This window comes from Ochotona princeps, chromosome 17, assembly GCF_030435755.1.
Source record: "Ochotona princeps isolate mOchPri1 chromosome 17, mOchPri1.hap1, whole genome shotgun sequence".
Taxonomy (NCBI): Eukaryota; Metazoa; Chordata; class Mammalia; order Lagomorpha; family Ochotonidae; genus Ochotona; species Ochotona princeps.
In genome coordinates this window covers 34,464,919-34,486,266 of record NC_080848.1, presented here as the reverse complement: position 1 = coordinate 34,486,266, position 21,348 = coordinate 34,464,919, and the positions used below count along the sequence as shown (strand labels likewise).

At 55.8% G+C, this 21,348-nt stretch overlaps 1 protein-coding gene across 2 annotated transcripts in view; it reads left to right on the top strand.

Moving 5' to 3' along the window:
* The first annotated feature begins 2,553 nt into the window (after positions 1-2,553).
* The window catches only part of RAB11FIP4 (RAB11 family interacting protein 4), an 89,788-nt gene continuing 70,993 nt past the window's right edge, over positions 2,554-21,348 (top strand). Inside the window, exon 1 of one of the 2 annotated variants that reach the window (XM_004594007.3) lies at positions 2,554-2,737. In XM_004594007.3, the coding sequence (XP_004594064.3) occupies positions 2,579-2,737 (159 nt within the window). In that variant the 5' untranslated portion in view covers positions 2,554-2,578. The remainder of the gene's footprint in view (positions 2,738-21,348) is intronic. The other variant, XM_058675736.1, reaches the window with a different exon arrangement.

Here is a 21,348-nt window from a genome sequence, read left to right as displayed (position 1 = left end):
GGAGAAAACTTTTGGAAGACAGACATCGAACGCTGAAAATAAGAGTTTTTGTTTTGTTTTTTGCATTTTTTTCAGCAAACACTTTTTGTGTGGGATGCGTACCAGGTCAAGTGTGGCCTAGAGAGACAAAGAATAAAGACAGCGCCCTAAGGGGCCCACAGTTCCCAGCTGAGACGGTTCAGAGGCAACAGAGACGAGGAGAGAGGGCCGAAGGAAGGCCTCTGGAGAAGGACCCGAAAGAAACAGCTTCTGAGCTGACATGGCTGGATGTCGCCAGTCTTCCGAGAGCCGTGCCTTCCTCTGTGAAGGGGGAGGTGAGTTTCTGACATGCAGCCTCACCGCAGGGAACGCACGGATGGCAGGCGTGGACAGGAGCGGAGACAACGGCATAGACTTTGCACCCCACGCACACAGACTCCTGCAGAGCCCCGGGCTGCCAAGCCAGCGACGTGGGCACGAGAAGCCATTTCTTCTCTCTCACTATACTAGCTACTTCGACTAGTAGAGACCCTTCCAAGAGCTCCCAGGCCCAGAGGACCCTGGGACTTGTTCAGGGCAGAGCAGGCAGAAACCTAAGCGTCCCTAACTTTCCCCTTGCTTGCCCAGGGGTCCCCCACACCTCAGGCTCACATGGGCTCCCCACCCAGGCCTCTCTCCTGCCTCAAACTCAGCCCCACATCTTCGAAGGACAGGTGGCCCATTGTATTCATAACCAGGAGATCTAGGGCTGAATTATTGGCTTCAGCCACTGAAGCCCTTCCCCTCGAAACAAAACCAAACCAAGACACCCAGGCAGACCCGGCCAGCCAGCCCTTGGTGTGAACTGGTTACAAGTGAGTTTGGCTCAAGCCCAGACTCACACAACAGAAGGTGAATGAGAACTCTCCCAGGAGATGATGAAAACCTTAAGATGGTTTTCATGTGTGGCCCACTAGGATTCCAAGCTGCTTGAAAGAAGATGTTGGCACACAGAGCAGGCCCCCTTTTACCGAGACCTGACTAGCAAGAAGCCGTGCTGGGGAGGGACAGAGAAGGAGAGAGACTCTTCCATCTGCTGTTTTACTCCCCAAGTGTCCACAATAGCTGGGGCTGGGCCAGGCGAAGGCCAAGAGCCAGGAACTTCTTCCACATTTCCAGTGTGGATGCAGGGCCCCGGGCGCTTGGACCATCCTCCACTGCCTTCCCAAGTGCATTAGCAGGGAGCTGGATAGGACAGAGGTAGAACAGCCTGAACCTGAACAGGCACCCTGATAGTGCAGAACACTGAAGGCGGCAGCTTAACCCACTCCACTACGATGCCCCTTAACACAAAATTTAAAGGTATGGGAACTACTTCCTGTCAAAGATGACACTTGCATTAAAGGAACTTCCTTCAAAGAGCCGAGTGTTGGTTTACAGATGGGCGGCAAAATGTGAAGCCAAGGATTGGGCCCATAGCCAACCGAAGGCATATCACAAACCAAGATGAACTTCTCACTTCTCATGCTAAACCTGCAGGCAACGGTCAAACCAGGAGTCCATCCCCAGGGCAGCGCCGTGAACTCCCACGGGCAGGGGATGTGGAGGGGACCGCTGGACCCATGAGCTGGGGGGGAGTGTCTGGGTGCCACGCTCATACAGGATGGCAGCTGGGGCAGGGTGCAAAGGGGAGGCCGGAGGGGCCGCTGGGGGTCCCGGGAGAAGGACATTGCGAAGATAGAGGGGGCTGCAGTCGGCCGGCCTGAGGTCTTGCCCTCGCTCTAAGAGTGAGCTTCTCCATCAACCACTTCTTCAGAACGGCCTTTTCTTGCATGCCCCGGCAGCTTCTGAGCACCCACTTCGTTAGGGCAGGCAGCCTGGGAGCTTCAGTCCCAAGGCAGAACTGAAGATCAACAGGGGCTAACACATGAAAAAACAAAACAAAACACCTACAGGTCCTTAAGCCTCCAAGACCAGGGCTCTGGAAGCCGTAGCAGCAGCGCAGCCACAGATGCGGGAACGGAGGGCGGAGCTCCACCCAAACTGTGTGTTCTAAGGTGGGTGGATCATCCTCTCTGGGTCTCAGTTGCCTCGGCAATAAAGCCATAGCCATCAGGACGAGAGCAGGAGGCACCTGGGGCTTCCTGGGGCCGCTGAGGGCCAGCAAGGGGCGCGAGAAGCCAGCAGGGGTCGGCCGCAGGACGGAGGGCGCCGATGGCTCCCGGGTCCCAGCCTCACTGACAACCCGGCACTTGCCTAGCCCGGGGACGGCGTCGGTGCGCCCACCCTCGCGGTTTTCCAAGCGGAGGAAGCCTCTTGGGGAAACTGAGTCCGGGAAGGAGGCGATCGTTCGCAGCGCGCCCCTCCGCCTGCCCGGCGAGGGTGGCCCCACGCAGGGAAGACGCGCGGCTCCTTTTGTCTGCAGCGTGCCCGCCGCTCCCCGCCCCCTCCCCTGCCCCCGCCGGGAGCGGCGCGGCTGCGGCTGACACGGCTCGGAGGCTGCGCGCCGCACAGGCAGGCGCGCGGCGATGGCCACGGCCATGGCGCTGGCGGCGGCGCGGGGCGGGCTGCGGCGGCGGCGCGCGGCGCGGGGCTCGGGCTGACTGCGGGGCCGGCGCGGATGGCGGGCGGCGCGGGCTGGGCGGGCGCCCCCGCGGCTCTGCTGCGCTCCGTGCGCCGCCTGCGCGAGGTGTTCGAGGTGTGCGGCCGCGACCCCGACGGCTTCCTGCGCGTGGAGCGCGTGGCGGCGCTCGGCCTGCGCTTCGGCCAAGGCGAAGAGGTAAGGTGGTGGCGGCGGCGGCCCGCTCGGGCCTCGGGCTCCTTCCCCGCGTCCCCTCCTCCCCCCACCCGGCTGCTCCCCAAACTCCACGGCCCCCTGAATTTCTTCTGGCGGGGAGACCCAGCGGGTGCCGACCTTTCTCACCTCCCGAGCTGAGCGCCTGGAGGTCGGGCTGCCTCACGCCCGGCTCGGACTCCGGCTTACAACCCGCACGGCCGCGCGTCACGCCCAGGTGGCCTCCTGTTCAGCCTGCCCTCCCCCGGCCGTGCGGGTTTGTGCGAGCGGTCTGCAGACGCAGTTGGTGTCTGACCGGGAAGCGGCTGCCAGGATCTGGCCGCAGGTCCCCACCCCGCGCTGCGGGCGACCAACCCAGCCGCAGTGTCTGCGTGCGCCGCTGGGCCTAGGCCAGGGACAGAGGGACCAGCCTAGGCCCCCAGCTTAGCTGCGCCCGCCCTGCCTAGAGCCCGGAAGGGGGAGATGTCCACTTGCGGCCCACCTGGATTCTGAGCCAGGTGCTTGCTCGCCTCCCAGGCAAGCTCGGACGGGCAGGCCTGGCTGGTAATTGGCGGTGGTGGCTGCCGCAGGCCTGTCAGAGCCAAACTCCGCGATGGTGGTGAGCAGTGTTTGCTTGCAGTGAAGCCCATTTGCGGGAAAGCAGGACTGGTGTGCACAGATGACAGCGACCAGGTTGCCCATGGGTGGACAGAGTAACCTCGGCAAACGCCTCATAAGCCATCAACGCTGGGCCCGGTGACCGTGTCTTTGGGGAGGGCAGGAAGGGTACTGCCCACCCTGATGTGGTCACAGTGTTGCACTGAGCAGTTTCCAAGGCCACCTGAGACCTCGGGCCCTGCCAGGGGAGTCTAGGGCCTTCTACCTCAAGCTGGTGGTGACCGGAGACCTTCATCCCAGGACAGATGGGTCCAGACCTGTCACTTAAAAAAAATTGTCATCTACTTGAAAGGCAGAAGGAGACTTTCTATCCACTGGCTCACTCCCCAAATGTTTACAACATCCAGGACCTGGACAGGCTGAAGCCAGAATCCCAAAACTCCATGTGGATGACAGGGGTCCAAGTAGGCATTGGCCATCCTCAACTGCCTCCCAGGTACCTCAGCGAGAAGCCAGATCAGAAACAAAGTAGACAAGACTCACTCAGAAGAGCACTGCAGGTGGGAAGCAGCTGTCCCGAGTGGTGGCTTATCCCAGGCCTGGTGTGAGGAAAGCTGGCCATAGCCAGGTAGACCTCCCCCACTACCTGACAGGTGGGAGGTGACAGACCAGCCCCTCTCTGCGGGTACCTGGGCATGTGTGGACAACTAGTCGAACAGGGTGGGGCGGGTGTCACATGTGGGAATGCAGGTCCCCATCCCAGGAGACTGCAGCTGCCTGCTTGGAGCCGGCGCTGCTCTCTGCAGGGTCTTGCTCAGGGCTGTCCCTACCCCACCAAGACTCTTGTCCTTCTACAAGGGTGAGCCAAGACCCGCTGTGGCAGGCGAACAGCCCCTTCCCAGCAGGACGTGAACTGTGGGTGGGGAGGAGCTGAAAGCTGCCCTGCTTAAGCTGAACCTTACAAGTCTAGAACCCCAGAGCCCCAGCGTTGGGGAGAGGGCTGCCAGCCTCAGCCGGTGCCCCCTCAAGCTTCCCCTTCTTCTCCCAAGGTGGGATGCTGCTACAGCAAGAACCTTCTCCCTCCCACACTCTGGAGCTGGACCTGGAAGCCACGTTAGTCACTACACTTCTGCACAAGGACTTGCATGGGTATCCCTTCCATGTGGCAGCCTTTCAGTATGTGAAAACCACATTGCTGCCCCTTCACGCCTTCCCACCCACTCCTGCCCGTCTTCCCTCCTGACTGCCTCCGTACCAGCCTGAATCTGTTTGCTCACTTTTGGTGCCAGCCACATGAGACACCAGCCCCCATGACCTTCGCAGCCCCACCATGTGACAGGTGCCCACAGGTGGCTCAGACTGGGTCTGTACTTTCAAGGGGGCTTCTGGTCATGAGTCCCCCCACCCCGGGTCTGCTTGAGAAACTTCTGTCTTACATAGTTACAGGAGCAGGCTATACATACCATGGGAGAGTCGTGAGCTGGACAAGAGAGAGAACACAGTTCCCCTCTTCCAGGGAGCCCGTTGTGACACTCTGGGCAGATCCTTCCGGAGCTGCTTCTACGCTTCTATGTAGATTTCCTGCATAACATGAGCTCATGCCACGCATACTGTTTTGTAACCTAATTTCTGTTCCAGGAAATGATCATTATTTTTCTGCTTCAGTACATTTTCATCTGATTTAATATGCAGACCTTTTGCAGATTTCCCCCATCTGACCTCAAAACGTCCACTTGCACTGTTGTGTTTTAAACCACACTGCTGTTTGGGAAAGTGTGGCGTGGCTCGCTGTCGCGGCCCTCCGGACTCGCTGATCCGAACACAATTCCTTGTTTTAGAAATCTTGCCCTGTTGAGGTCAGGCCTGTGGTCTGCGTCAATGGTTTCTTGAATCTCAGCCTACTATTACCTGACTCATGCCTATTAAATTTCACCTTGTTCCTGTCATGCCAGTGGATCAGCTCAGAGACAGAGCTGAAGGCACTCCCTCTGTCACCACTAGATACAGCCTGGCCTGGGGCAGGAGAGGCTGCGGCTGACTCCTCAAGGCTGACGGGAAGGCAGGGCAGGACCACGGACAGGGCCCGGAGGCGCCTGCAGGAGCGCCTGAACTGCAAACCACGTCCCCAGATGTGTGGCTTACAACACAGGAGTGTGGCTGCCCCTCGACAGGGCTCCCTTACAGGATGCTGTGCGCTCTGCCTGTCCCTGTTTTGTTTGCTAAAAGAGCAGGACGTGGGTTTTTCAGCCCATGGATACTGCAGGCAGAGTGGGGAAGGAGGGCATTTATTAGATATGGGGTTTAGTGTCACATTCTAGCAGCTATTCCCAAAACACCAAGGGCACGGGGGACCAAATGCTTTGCAGAATCCAACATATGCTGGGTGGTAGAGCGTGCTATAAATACCCCTGAGACCATAGTTTTGAATCAGTGTGTGCTTAAGTCAATGAATAGTTCCGAGGACGGAGGAAATACAGGACAATCTGCCGTGAGGGAAGATGTCAATAATGTACGTAGACAGCTCCGGTGAGCGGGAGGTGAAGCTCCAGTCGCCAGCCCCTCGGGAGGTGTGCAGCAGACATCCCTCTAAAGACACAGTGTGGGCAGTGGGGAAGGGACCTGACCGTGGTGAGAACCCGTCGTGTCTCAGGAGACTGGCACAGTCAGCATCAGCACAGGTGACTCAAGTGAACATGGACTTCACCTGGCGTCTTCTTCCCAAACCTGTCAACATAGACTAGTCTTTTTTTTTTAAGCGTTATTTATTTGGGCCTGACATGACAGCCTAGTGGCTAAATCCTCTCCTTGCAAATGCTGGGATCCCATGTGGGCACTGATTCATGTCATGTATGTTCCATTTCCCATCCAGCTCCCTGCTTGTGACCTGGGAAAGCAGTGGAGGATGACCCAAAGCCTTGGGACCCTGTACCTGCGTGGGAGACCTGGAAGAAGCTCCAGGCTCCTGGCTTCAGATTGGCTCAGCTCTGGCTGTTGCAGCAACTTGGGGAGTGAACCAGCAGGTAGTAGATCTTTCTCTCTTGGCTCTGCTTCTCTCTGTAAGTCTGTCTTTCCAATAAAAATAAATAACTTTTTAAAAAAGGTGTTATTTATTTGAAAGACAGTGTTACAGAGGGGGTCAGGAAGAAAGACTTCCCATCTGCTGGTTCACTCCCCAAATGGCTGGGGCTGGGCAAAGCCAAAGCCAGGGGCTGAGAGCTTCTTCCAGGTCTCCCGTGCGGGTGGCAGAGGCCCAGTTCTTTCAGCCATCTTGTGCTGCTTTCTCAGGTGCGCTAGCAAGGAGCTGTATCAGAAGTAGAGCAGCTGGAACTCCAGCTGGCACCCACGTGGGATGCTGGCATCCCGGCTAGTGGTAACCGCACCCTGCCACAGCACTGTCCCACCTGGTCTGAGGGAAATTTCTGAAAAAGCCCCGAGGCATCCCACACAATGCTTTGTTAGTCCTCCACAAAGTCATCAAGCTCACCTCAAAAGAGTAAAGGCATGAACTGTCCCAGCCTAGGGGAGCCCAAGGAGACAAGCTAAGCAGTGCGTGGTGTCCCAGGTAGGAAGCTGGCACAAGATGACACTAGGAAAAACCAGAAGATGTGAGTGGGGGCTAACGTTCTTCATGGTGGGACTTCAGAAGGTTCATGGAGAAGTAGCAATATGGACATTGATTCTAATCCCAGCAGCCCCGCTTCCCATCCAGCTTCCTGCCTGGGGCCTGAGAAAGCAGTGGAGAACGGCCCAAAGCCTTGGGTCCCTGAACCAGTATGGGAAACCTGGAAGAAGTTCCTGGCTCCTGGCTTCAGATCAGCACAACTCTGGCCTTTGTGTTCACTTGGGGAGTGAATCATCGGACAGAAGATCTTTCTGTCTCTCCTCCTCTATGTGTATCTGACTTCCCAATAAAAATAGATAAATCTTAAAAACAAACAAACAAAAAACCAAAACAACTGTGACAAATAGAAGTGACAGCTCAGTTCCCGTTAGTTGTCCGGCTTTCTTCTCCCGATCCTCTCTAGGCCTTGGTTTATTCATCCACAGAATGGGGTGGTAACAGTCCCACGACCAGGGGTATTGTGGAGCTGCATTTGTGCCCCATACCTGCACAGAGCAGGTACAGTGTCAGATGCTGCTGCTCCGGTGGTTGTCATTTTCTGAACACATGCATGCATCTTTAAGAAGTTACTCTGGGCTGGTGAGTTCCTGGAAATTGGAGCCTTTCAGTTTGGAGCTCATTCTTCTTGCCAGAAAAATCAGAATAAAAGTAGCCAAGGTGGTGCCTGCCGCCATCAGCGCAGCACCCCTTCCCCGGGCCTGGTCCTCTGGCCCCCTCTGCTTGCTTGGGAGATGCCTGAGCACCAGTGACCCAGGGAGCAGCCTGTCACCTCCCCCTCCCTTGCAGCTGGATGCAGCTGGGCGTGTGGGCCTCCTGGTTCACGTGCAGAGAGGTGTGGCCACGATCCTGGCTGGGCTCCCTGAGACTGCTAGGCGCCACTAGGGAAATGCCTGTGCCGCTTAGGTGAAGCCTGGAGATCTGGAGTGGCACAGGGGTGGCTGCTCTGGTGGCCTGAATCCTGTGGCTAAACCTGGCTGAGGGACAGTCATTCCCAACCTTGGAGTTCCCCTGAGGAAGGAAGGCCAATGTCAGGGTGGAGCAGCTTGCAATGGGACCCACACAGGGGGCTGGGGTCAATGCCTTGGAGATACATGGGCGTGCAGGACCAGAACAATGCAGAACTGAAGCTGGGTTCGACTTGTGGACATGAGTTTTAGGGGAGACGCCTGTGTCCCCCACATCTGTGGCTAGAGGAAAGGCCAGCAGGGATGGTGGGGACTATGGGGACTATGGCGGCAGTGGGAAGACCCATGCAGCCCAGGGCACGTGTGTGTTTAGAATCCTGGATGGGTTAGTGGGGAACCCTCTGGACACCGTGATAAGAGAGGAAGAGAGGCTGGGGAAGTGGCACAGGGACCCTAAAGACCTGCACAACCACGGGCACTCCCAACCGGGTGGCAGGATTTGGGGAGCTCTTTTGAGAACAGTCCTCTGTGTACCCTACTCCAATGGGACCACAGTGACAAGGGACAAAGCTGGCAAAAGAAGAGGATGGGGTTAGGTCCTGGCAGGAAAGGGGCAACGGGATGACGGCAGGGGCCAGAACAGGAGTGGCCCCAGAGAGACCCGCATTCCCTTGGGGACAAGGAGGGATGAACATGAGGATGGGCTGGTCAGGTCTCAGCCCCCTGTCAGACTCCTCGCAGCCTGAATCGCGAGGGCAAAACCTCACTGGCAGACGGGCTCCCATGAGGGAGGCAGGATAGCATTGGGGGTGGGGAGCTTGGTAGGGGACCCTCACAGTCCCTGCCCAGCTGGTGGAGGTACCGAGGGTATGGGAGAGATAACCAGACTCCCAGGAGGAAGGATGGGTCGGTGGAGGAGAAGGCCCGGGCCAGGTAGGTGAGTCCCACGTGCTCCCCAGGGTGCGGACAGGAACCTAAGGGTCCAAGGGATGGAGAAAGCCAGTGCTGGGCAAGTCGTCCAGGGAGACAGGTGCGGATTGGGGGCCAGTGCTCCTGGCAGGCACCAGAGGCAGGAACACGGCCCCTCCAGGCAGGGACACAGCGGGCCTGGCTCTGTGCGAGGGTTGTAGCGGGAGGGGGTCCTGCCTCAGCCATGCAGTGTGTACTGGGGTCCACAAGCAGATGCAGAAGGGAGCTTGACAGCTGGCAGGGACTGACGGCAGGTCTGCGCAGGGTGGAGAGCGGAAGGCCACTGGCCTGGGAGCAGTGCGTGTGCAGTCATCACCCCAGCCAACGTCGCCGAGGGAGGTCTTGAAGCCTTTATTCTATTTCAGCTTCAGTTTGAGGGACAGGCATTGTGGTGCTACCGGTTAAGCCGCTGCCTGTGACCCCTCCCCCCATCCTGTAACTGTTGGAGACTGGCTGTACTTCTGAGCCGGCTTCCTGCAAATGTACCCGCGAAGGCCCTGGCTGTTGTATGCGTTTAGGGAAAAAATAAGCAGAAAGAAGTGTGCATGCTCTCTCTGTCTTTCAGACGTATCAATTTTTTTTTTTTAAGATTTATTTTTATCGCAGAGTCAGATATACAGAGAGGAAGATCCTCCGTCGGTTGATTCACTCCCCAAGTGACTGGCATGGCCGGAGCTGCCCCGATCCAAAGCCAGGAACCCAGAGTCTCTTCCAGATCTCCCATGTGGGTGCAGGGTTCCAAGGCTTTGGGTCGTCCTCGACTGCTTTCCCAGGCCACAAGCAGGGAGCTGGATGGGAAGCAGAGCTGCTGGGATTAGAACCCGTGTCCATATGGGGTCCTGGCATGTACAAGGCGAGGACTTTAGCCACTAGGCTACTGTGTCGGGCCCAGATCAATCTTTTTGAAAAGCAATTATTTGAAGTATTGGAGAGGCAGAGAGACAGACAGATTTTCCTTCTGCTAATTCACTCTTAAATGCCTGCAGCAGCCGGGGTTGGGCCAGCTGGGAGCCAGGAACTTCATCCAGGGATCCAGGGACCTGAACCTCACCGCTGCCTCCTGGGGTGCACATTAGCAGGAAGCTGGAGTCAGGAGCCGAAGGGACTCAAACGGGGGCACGGTGACATGGGGTGCTGCCTGGCAAAGGGAGTGGCAGTGCAGAAGGGGCAGGGTGTTCAAAATAGAGCTGATGGGAAGTGGACAGTGAGACAAACGTGGAGCTAGGCTGCAGGTAGCTGATGGGAGGGCAGAGAAGGGAGTGAGGAGCACGAGTTCCACCTGGGACGCCCGCCAGGGGCGCATGTGCAGCCAGAAGTGGCAGAAGAAGGCACCCTTGCTCGGTTCCTCCCAGCTGACCCATAGCTCTCCCTATTACCTTCTCCCTGGGGTCGTAGACGTCGCTGTCCACCACAGAGCACTTTACATGCGGGCAATACAAGGAACCCAACTGGGCTGCGACTTAGCCACCTCACCCATGCCGGGCTCACATAGGGCTTTTTACCTGCAGGGGTGCAGCCCCGTCTCGCCCTCTTCTTTCCAGGGTGCCACCACTCCTGTGCAGCCCCTCAGCTGAAGACCCAGCTTTTGCCTCCCCGTGTGCAGGTGCACACTGGCTGGAGCCAGCACAAGCTACTGGGCCGTGCTTCTGGCACGACTGCTAGTAGTGCTTGGAGTCTCCGCCCTCAACTGTTAAACCGAGGGCTCAGTCTGCCCTGCTGCAGCATCTTTGAAACCCATGCATAGTTTCCTTCATACTCTCTGAAGACCCTCGTGTGTGTGTGTGTGTGTGTGTGTGTGTGTGTGTGTCCTGGCATACTTCACATTAACATCTTCTCTTATGGCCATCTGCTGTGTGAGCTGGGCAGGTATCCTGGCTACCCTGAGCTTCAGAGTGCACCTGCTATTCTCTGGTCACAGGACTCCCTGATGCAATGGCCAGGACCTTCTCCTGGGGCCGCTGGTGGGTTTCCATGGGCAGAAGGAATAAGTCTGGCATGGATCTGGCTGGCTGCCTTTGTATCTGACTCCACCCTCCAGCAACTATGAGATGCCAGAGAGGTAATGACTGGGCAACCTTCCCTCAATAAGAAGAGGAGCTGGGATTTGAACCCAAGTCTTGTTCGAGAGCTGCCTGCTTAGCTGCTCACTGTTGGTAATTTTAGGTTCATCAGAGGGAAGGAAAGGGGAAAAAGAGCCCCCTCTGAGTTTCAGAAATCCCATGTTGGGAAATCTCGTATCAGAGGCTCATCTGGCTTTCTGGGCCTGGGTGGTCTGGGTCAGAGGGTGGAGCAGAAGTAGGTCTGTGTTGAGCAGGATGGGCAGACACTGCCCTGAGCCCTCCATGGTCCTCAGGCTGGGACTTCCCTGTCCTGTGTCCTGGATGATGGGTGCTGAGCAAGGTGGCAGGTGGCAGCAGGTGCCATGGTGTTAGGGTGGGGCCTACACCTTGATTTCTGAAGCCACTCCACCTCCTAGCGGACAGTGACATGTGTTAGCTGCAGGTGCTAGTGTCACAGGTCCTGGAAGGGACCAGCGCTGCACAGGCTGATTGTTCGATGTTGTAGAATAGCCTGGAACCTGGGTCACCTTTCCAGCCCCAACCCTTCCCAGGCTGATGCCACAGGTTTTTCTTGCTCCCACTGGCCTTGGCTCCCTCTTGTTCCTGGCCTCTACCCCCACTCCACGCCAGCTCTGATGTTCCTTTTAGGCCAGTGGCTGGGAGCCAGGGCCCTATGTCAGGCATACCTGGCTGGAGACTCGCCGCTTGCAGTGTGCCTCTGAGGGGCTGCTGGAGTCCTCTGTGCCTCCTCAATCTGCTCATTTGCAAGGTGTGGATAATGTTAGCAAACATGCAGTGAGCACTTAACCCCACACCCATGCAGGGGTGACTGTCCCCACAGATTCTGGGGTTCGGAGGGGGGCTGTTCATTCCCAGCCTTTTGTAAAGTTTCCTGAGCTCCTGCCCAGGCTGTGTCTGGGGCGAGGGGACACACAGAGGGAGAAGACAGGAACTCTCCGTGGGGGAGCCCCCAGCCCTGGGGAGGCACAGTAGGACAGACATCCTTTGTGAGCATTTCATTAAAGAAAATTTTATTTATTAATTTTTATTGGAAAGGCAGATTTACAGAGGGAAGGAGAGACAGAGAGGAAGATCTTCTGTCTGCTCTTCACTCCCCAAATGGCCACAATGTCTGGAGTTAAGCTGATTTGTAGCCAGGAGCTTTTCCTCGTCTCCCACATGGGTGCAGGGTCCCAAGGCTTTGGGCCGTCCTTGACTGCTTTCCTAGGTCACAGGCAGGGAGCTGCATGGAAAGTGGAGCAGCCAGAACACAAAATGGTGCCCATATGGAATCCCAGTGCTTGGAGGTGGAGAATTAGCTCATTGAGCCATCATGCCAACCCCAAGCATTTTAATTTTTATTGACAAATGATTGTATGTCCCTATGGGGTGCAGGGGCATGTGGAATCTGCAAGTCAAACTCGTTCACAAAGCCGTCAGCTCATGTGCAACCTCTCATTTGTCTTTGGTGAGAACGTTTGAAATCTACCCTTCTGGCAACTTGGGAGCATAGCCTTTGAGTGATAATCACCTTTCTGTAGGGAGCTTTTGGGGGCAGCTGCTCTTGATTTTGAAAAAATAAAGTCATGTGGGGAAACTGTTGGAGATGTAGAAACTGCAGCAACTTTATAGGAAAAGAAAGGTGAGGAGTACCAGTCCAGATGTCCCAACCTTAAAAATCCATTCCCTGACTCAGCTATGGGCGTGACCTGGGGATGTGAGCCCCGTGCACCTCCTGTCCTCGCCCACATCGCAGGCACAGGGTCAGCCTTGGCACCAGCCGCTCTCTGCATGTGCGTGGTGTTCTGTGCTGCCCAGCCTGACTTTCTAGCAGCCTCCTCTGCAGCGCCCAGGGCCAGTGTGTGCCCCCATCGATGCCCTGTAGAGGGTAGACAGACTGGGGGGGAGGGTCTGGAGCCTCGATCACTGCTGAGAGCCTGAGGGACACGGCCTGTGGACCCCACACATAACCCTGCCCGTGCCTTGAGCCTTGTTCCCAGCCGGGGTACTGGCCTCACCTGTCAGCGCCTCAGAACCACCTGGAGCCGCTGCATGGGTGGAGTCCAGGGTCTCGCCTAGGTGGTGGCATGCGGACTGCGGCCACCTGTTCTGAGTCCCTCTGCAACTTCTGTTCTCCAACCCTGTCTCCGCTGCTGCCTACACCAGCCTCACAGCCTCCCAGTCAAGACCAGCATTTGTTTCTGCTAGTTGGGCAGGTGTGTAATGGGATGTCAGGATTGTTTAATTTTTCATTTTTAATTGCCAATGTGACTGTTCATTTCCACTTAATTTAGGTATTTCTGCAAAACATGGCTGTATCCTTCTTTTTAAGCCACTTACCAAGGGAAATGTGTGTGTTGATCTATTTATAATCTTGAAATCGGTTGATTCAGAAGCAAGGCTGCTTGTGATTTTGTTGTGCTCTGTGGCTTTACTTTTGGCGTTTGTTTCCTACATTTGAGTCTGTCTCAGTGGCAGCACAGCTTTCTTCTTTCTGTGTGTCCCTATTTCTGTAGTAGTAAGAAGCGTACCTTTTGCGCTCTGCAACTTCTAAATGCATTTAGCTTTTTAAAAAGCTTTTTACAGGATTTTCTTTTATTTACTTGAAAGATAGAGAAGGAGAGGGGAAAGAGAGAGAGAGAGAGATTTCTATAGCAGCTGGTTCGTTCCCAGAACAGTTGCAACAGCCAGGGGTGGATTAGACCGAAGCCAGGAATCAGGAGCTCCTTCTAGTGTCCCACAAGGGTGACAGGGCCCTGCACGCGCTTGAGCCTTCGAGCGCTGCCTCCCGGGCTCCTAAGCTGGAGTGGAAGCCACAAGCCTCGATCCAGCACTGTGGTCTGGGGTGCTGGTGTGACGAGCGGCAGCTCAACCCTCTGTGCCATTGCCCTGGCTGCAAAACATTGAGCTTTCATTCACTGGAATTGACCGTGAGGCTCGTTCATTGTTCAGTTCTGTTAATATTTCAAAGTTGCTTCTGACTCAGACCCAAGCCAGGTGCTTGGAGCTCCATCTGGGTCTCCCACAGGGGCAGCAGTAACTTGGGTGCTTGGGCCATTGTCTGCTGCCCCTCAGGGTACACCTTAATGGGAAGCTGGAATCGGAAGAGGAGCCAGAACTTGAACCAGGCACCGTGAAACAGGGATCTCCAGCAGATGCCTACCCACTGGGCCGATGCCCACGCCACTCCGCCCTTTCCTGAGCACTGCTGGGCTGCTGGCTCCCCTCATTCCCCTGCGTTAGAGTGACAACCAATTATTTTCCCTATTCGTTCTGATGCTCAGAGATTTTGTCTCTGAATCAATATTACAACATTTTAAAAGACATTTTTATTTGAGAGGCAGGTTTTATATAGAGAAAAGGAGAGAAGTCTTCCATTTGCGGATTCACTTCCCAGATGGCCTCAATGGCCAGAGCTCAGCCGATCTGAAACCAGAGGCCAGAAGCTTCTTTCCTAGCTCTCCCATAAGGGTACAGGAGCCCAGGGACTTGGGCCATTCTCCTCTGCTTTCCTAGGTCATAAGCAGGGGGCTGGATTGCAAGTGGAACAGCTGGGATGCAAACCAGTGCCTATTTGAGATGCCAGCGCTACAAACAGAGGATTAGCCTGTTATACCAGTGTGCCAGCTCCTATAGCATTTAATAATTATTGCTTGGAGTAATATATTTTAAAATTGAGACAACTATAATTGCCTTTTTAGAAATTTCAGTGCAGAGGGCTGTGGGGTGCGGGTAGGGGAGTGATGTAGCAGGTTCAATTTTCACCTGTGATATGGCATCCCCTATGGGTGTCAGTTCAAGTCCCAGCTGTTCCTCTTCTGATCCAGCTCCCAAATAATGCACTGGGAAAGCAGCCAAAGATCCCCCAAGCACTTGGGCCCTGCACCCATGGGGAAGACCTGGGTGGAGTTCCAGGCTCCTGCCTTAGGCCTGGCCCCCGAGCCTGATATCTGGGGAGTGAACTGGAGGGTGGAAGAGCTGTTCCTGTCCCTTCCTCTCATTCGCCTTTCAAATGAATAAGGGAATATGGCTCTCTTTGTCCTGTGCTTCCATTGCTTCCATGGCACTCTGACTCTTGGCTGTCCCAGGACAGGTATCCCCTGAGCACGGCCCCTGGGTGTCTGTATTCCTCACCCTGTTTGCTGCTTGGGTGGGACAATAAAGATAGCAATGCTAAGATGCTTTGTATTTCTGATTTGTGTAGTATCAGGAGTTCCAGGAGAGGGGAGGCCTAGCAGTAGTGGAATGCGGGCAGAGAAGCCAGGGAGAGGTGAATGTCTGCAGCTTTGTTCGTGCCTTCAGGTTGACTGCTGCATGTCTATTAGCTTATATTATCCTCTTCATTTAATTTACAGTGTTGGGGAAGCTGGGACATAGGTTTTAGGTCTTCAGCTGAATGGATGGACTTCAGGGTAATGATCATTTGTTTCTCTTGGAGTTACAGTTGCTTGGATTGCCATATGGACCTTGGATTTGCTATTTCTACTAAGAGCTGTCATCACCAAGCTTGGTTAATAAAGACCCCTTTAGTATAACTTAGATATGTCTGGCATGATCTTGCTCACAGCCCGCAACAGGAATAGAATGCCTATGCCTCTTCATCTGTATCGTGAAAAATGTGAAATGTATTCATTTTAAAACATTTTAAATTAGAGAGCAAGTTATCACTTTGATTTAATGTAATTTGGGATAAAAAAGTAAATGTTTTATTGTAAAAAAAAAAAGAATAAGGGAATATGGAAAAAAGTGCTTAAAAATACTCTCTGATATTCTTTGTTATAGATTTTAAAGTATGTAACACATTTTTTCAGGGGTTTTAATTGCTGTTGCATTTAATCTGTTCAACAGGAGAGGGTTACCATCTCCAGTATCTATTTAATCCTCCCAACAGGAACAAAATATTGACATTAAAAATGAATGCCTTACAATAGGACTAAATTAATGTTTAATATTTAATGTGTTTTGTTACTATGGAGGAGGAGATTCTTGCCCCTTGTTGCTTGCTATTGTGGCTGCACGTCCCTTGCATGGCGGACTGTCACCGACCTTCGTTGATTTATCCCCTTTCTCACCATGGATATGAACTCATTTATCATTTCTAGTAATTTTCTGGCTGACTCCTTCACCTTTGCTAGGCTACCACATCCTTTTCAAAAGTAATCGTTTTGTTCTGTCCTCTGTTCTTATATTTATGACTCCAATTACTTTTTCTTCTGAGATGAAAATCATTGTGTTTCTAGAACTGAACGGTGCTGGGTGTAAGAGACCATCGCCCTGTGCAGGAAGGTGTGGCGTGGGGCATGCTGGGTTGTTGGCCAGCTGAGCCGGCTGGAGCCAGGATGGCCGGCTGTACTGGCCGGGCTTCCCATGTTCCAGAGGAAGTGGGAGTCGTGGAGCAGGCGAGGCTGGTGGCCTACCGTTGAGGAGAGGGGCCTGGCAGGAAGCAGCCTGCTGTCGCAACCGTGGGTTGGTGGAGGACTTCCGCCTTATTGGCCCAGGAACGTCGAGTCAGAAGGAGTGAAGCTGGGGCCAGGGCAGAGGAGAATGGAAGAGCCGACATTTGCTGGGCGCAGGTGGCCATAGAGCTGGTCTTGGGGACAGCTGCTTGAGGTGACGGTGGTGCTCCTCCTGCTGGGGTCCTGGATTTGTTAGTGGAGGCAGGACCCTTCTCGTCCTCATCATCTCTTAGATCGTAGCACAGTCTGATCTTGGTCCTTGGGTTTCAGTTGACCTTCTTCAGTGTGACCACCCGCAGCCCCATTCTTCCATTGCTGGAGGTTTATTCGAGATCAGGCGGTCGATTCCACCAAAGTCTTCCCAACATCGGTGACCCAACCCACTTTAATGACACTTGGTCATCTTCTCAGCTGGTGCAAAGGCTGTACTTAGAAGAGCTGGGTCTCTGGCTAGACCTGGTCTGAGGCAGGCCACCCCTTCCATACCCAGATACATGGAAGTGGGGATGGACTGTCTGGGTGAGCAGGCACGTGAGGGGGCAGTTGGGGTGCACGTGGGGAGATTGCAGGGGTGCGGGGAAGAGCACTTGCTTCTGTGGTTGAGGCAAACTGACCATGAGAGCGAGGCCCGGGTGTATGGACACCCAGCCCAGGCTGTGCTACCCAACTTGTACACGACTGAGCAGGTGAGTGAATGAAATGCGCGGGGGCCGTCTCAGCCCCTCCTGAGCCCTCCTGGAATGCCATGATGCAAGCACCTCTCTGCTTCCCAAAGCTAGCAGGTCAGGGCTGGGGAGGCAGGAGGGCCTCAGGCCTCAGGAGGGCTGGCACGCCCAGCTTTCCAGCTCCCTCTGTGACTGCAGGTAGGCCTTTACTTCTCAAGAGTCTCATCTGTGAAATGGGAATGCAATGATGCCTCCTCCCGTTTTAGCAAGAGTAGTGGTGAAATCTTGAGCACATCTCTGGGGGTAGTCGCTGCTGTGGACTCTCAGTGGCTTCAGGGACATTCGGAGGAGGACATCTTACGCTGATCACGGCCTGGGGGCTAGGCATCCTAGTCCAAAGGGCCCACTGCAGTTCTGTTCTTGCTGCTGCTGCACCTGCTGTGTGGCATGTGTTGTGTGGTCAACAATGCAAGTGATTTAGGAGGACCGTAGGCTCACCTGCCATTGCAGATGAAGGGTCAACTTGGTGTCACATCAGCAGAAGAGAACAGACACTCGCTCTCTCTGGCTCTGTTGCGTCTTAGGGAGTCTTCAGCTTCTCTGGTCTCCTCGTCTCTAGGAGGGGTCAGCGATGGCAGTGGCTTCACAGGCTTAGGAGGCGTAGCTGAGTTCATCCACGTAAAACTCTTGGAATAACAGCTGGTTCAGAGTGACTGCTCCCAAGTGTTGCCACTGGTCCTGGTCATCATTGGCATCACTGCCCTTGCGGGGGCAGCCGAGCACTCTCCACCCATACAAGGCCTGTCGGGAGTGCGTCTCACCCCTGAAGGGCTGTGGCTGCTGGGGGCTGCCACCTGGGAGGGGGATGATGGCACAGCGCTCTCTGCTTCCACTGTTGCCCTTGGGAATATTCCCAGCAACCCCCCCCCACCAGCTGCCCTGGAACCAACCCCAGAGGGGGTATTTGAGGACCAGCCCCTACCTTCAGCGGATTCCCCACTCCCACCCCAGGGTCACATCATCAGAACCTCCAGGTTGGGGGCTTTGAAAATGCTGATTCCAGGGTCCCCCACTACCACCAGACCCAGGAGGTCTATGTTGGGTGACTGAGGTGGGACTCTGCCTTTAGTCCCTCTGCCCTGGAGGCTGCGCGATGAGCAAATGGGTCCTGGGCTCCGTGCCAGGCCTGCTTGCCTGTGCCCTGGCCACAAGGTCCCCACCTGTCCTCCCTGCCTCCCCCGTGTCCCCCCTCTCCACCCCACATCTTGGTCCTCTGGTTTATGCAGCAAGGCCTGTGCCTTCCCTCCCAGGGCCATGTGAGGATGAGTGGCTGAGCAGTGTGCTGGCCCCACAGGCCTCGGCCTCCGCCCTCTGCTCAGGCCTGCAACCCACTTTTGGAGGAAGAGGTCTGAATTATAAATAAGGACCTAAATCATGCATGAGGCCTCCTGCCTCTGCTGCTTCCGGCTGCACTGCCAGCAAATAGTTTTACCTCCCTGGAGTGGCCCCTGACCCCTGGGGCTGAGCCCAGAGGAGTTTCCCTAAGGCCTGGGGCTGCTTTGCACCGGGCTTCCTCCTATGGGGATGGGTGAGAGAACGTGTACCCCCAGGCGGCTGTCACCCCAAATCTGACGATGCTGTGGGTATGGCCCACATCTTGGGCAAAGGAAAACAACTGTAACGGGGCTAGTGCCCAGGCAAGGCTGAAAGCGAGGTGCAAGGGCATGGAAGCCAGGTGGTCCCAGGAGTGCCATTCCTCGTGTCAGTCTGGTGTGTCAGTCTGCTCGATGCTTACCTGGGGCCCAGCATCTCGGAACCCTGCTTGACACTTTGATGAGTGCACTGGTCTCTCTGTGACCTTGGGCAAGTGGTCAGCCTCTGTTCACCTGCCCCTGGCTGGGTATCACCCAGAAGTGGGCTACAGACACCAGCGACTGCCCCAAGTATGGTCTGCCAGGAACATGCAGGTGGCCTGCAGGTCTTCAGATCTTTGTGGGGTCTCTGTGCGGGAGATACCTACAATGGGCGAGACACTGTGTTCCCCTGTAGCCCTGTAAGTGTCTGCCTGACCCCTGCCAGGCCCCAGGGAAGGAGCCTAGGTTACATGGAATGCTGGCAGTCCACCAGCCAATGTTGTTAATGGACCCCCATAATCATAATCATGACCTCTTTTGGGCCCCTGGGGAACAGGAGCCAAGGGAGTCTGGCCTGCACCATTTCATGGGTGAACGGACCAAGGTGCTGAGAGGCCGGGGCTTGCCAGGTGTGTGGCAAGGCTGCCTTCTCCCCTCCCTAATGCAGGAATCTCTACTCTTCGGTCCCCGGTGTCCATGCCCTTTCTCCCATATCACCCCTGGGTGCATCAGGCACTGACCTCGAGGGAGCCTGGGAGGCAGAGCTGCCTGCCTCCCTGCCTTTGACCTTGGTGCTCTCCCCTCCCCCACAGTCCTGGGTGGGTACAGCCTGGTGGCCATCCTCCCTGCCTCCCTCCACACTGCCCCTGGGCATGTGGCAGCTTTAGCAGTCATCTGCCCACTGTGATGCTGGCCCCTGGGCTATTTTTATCTCACTCGAGAAATAGCAAGACATCTGTCCCTCCCCTGCAGAGGTGTCTGTCACCATCCCCTCACACACACACACACACCAGGGAGTGGGGGAAGAGCCTGGTTGACTGAAGGGAGGGACAGATGGGCAGACGCACCCCGGACCCGCCTGCCGGAGACCACCCCGACTCCTAACCCTTTCATTCCTATTCAGGAAGCAAACAGAGTCACAGGGGTCCTGGCAGCAGTCAGCAGCCAGCTCAGGCTCTGAGGTGGCCACTTGGGGACAGAAAGGAAGACATCATTTCCCTGGATGGGCGGTGCAGGGTGCCTGTGCCTGGATCTCAGTGCTGACCAGCGACCCCTGACCTTGAGTGGCACAGCCCCTGTCTGCCATCACCACTTTTTGCCCCGCTGGTCCTGAAGCCAGTCCCTCTTCAGTTAAGGGGACCCCCCCCAACTCTAAGAGCAAAGCACCAACACCAAACAGCCTCTTGCTTTATACAACACAGGCATCCATGGTGGGGCAGCTCCAGGAAGGATCACTTCAAGCCATCCCCCCACTGAGCTGCCTCCGTGACGCGATGGCGGAAGTTCCCCAGGAGGGCTCCCAGGGAGGGGAGCACTTCCGTGTGCCCACCTTTTGCTTTCCTCTTTTCCAAGACAGTGTCTCTCGAGGCTGTACAGCCCATGTCTCATTGGCCAGAGATGGTTAACATGCCTTTGCCTGGGCCAGTCACTGGCGGTGGTGGGAGGCTGTGCTGGGCTCACACCCCAGGGTTGAGACGCCCTGGAGACCCTAGTCTTGACAGAGTCTCAGGTGCCTCAGGGCTGCCCTAGCTGGGCAAACCCTGTCACTGTTTCTTGACTTTACTGAGAAGTCAAAGGTTCTGAGAAGCTGAGGGACACCCTGGGGTCCCTCCACACCTGCTGCCCCCAGGCTGTCAGGTCCCTGGTGAAGCTGTCCCAGGCATGGCCTTTGCTACCCTGTCCTGCTCTGCTCTGTTTCTCTCCTCTTCTGCCAATTTCCTTCCTGTCCCAGAGAGCCCTGGGAAGGCATCAGGAGGACCCCCAGAGCTACTCGGTGCCCTGAGCAGAGTCGGGGCTTGCCAGCACACACTTGGTGAGGACTTGAGGCTCTGTGTGTCACAGGGTCCCGAGGACACCCTGTCATGTCACTCAACCCCACTATGCACCCCGCACTCTCCTGTCTGCCATAGGACTGACTCCTAGTCTCGTGATTTGCACATTGGTCCTGGGTGCTGGTTGAAGGGCCTTGGAATGGAGAAGTGCCCTGCCTCGCCCAGGGCAGTCTGGGGCAGGCTTTGTTGGCCGGGGTCGGTGCAGTTGCACAAGCTTAGTGCTGACTGTCTCTCACCTGGGATGAGGGCAGGGGTGCTGACCGTGGAGGGAGAGTGGGCCCCACCGTGGAGCCCTGGCCTTGCCCCTTGTCTCCCACTGGCTTTGTTTCCAGCTGCTCCCCTGCAGGGAATCCGTGGACAGAGCTGTGGCCTTTGTCTGTGGGGGGTGGGGGCGGGGACTCCAGAACACAGAGTCTCATTGTGTGCCTGAGGTCAGGCGGCTGGACCGCCTGGGAAAGTGGATAAACAAGTAGCTGGAGTGCTTGGTGCTGAGGCACCCAGACCCCGCGGAGGCCACGGTCTCCTGGGAAGGTCAGAGAAAGGACTCAATGGGGACATCAGGAGGAAAAGGGACGCAGGCCAAGACTGAGCTGGACTCCAACCTCAGTCACCCCTAGACTCGACTCTTCTGCCTGGG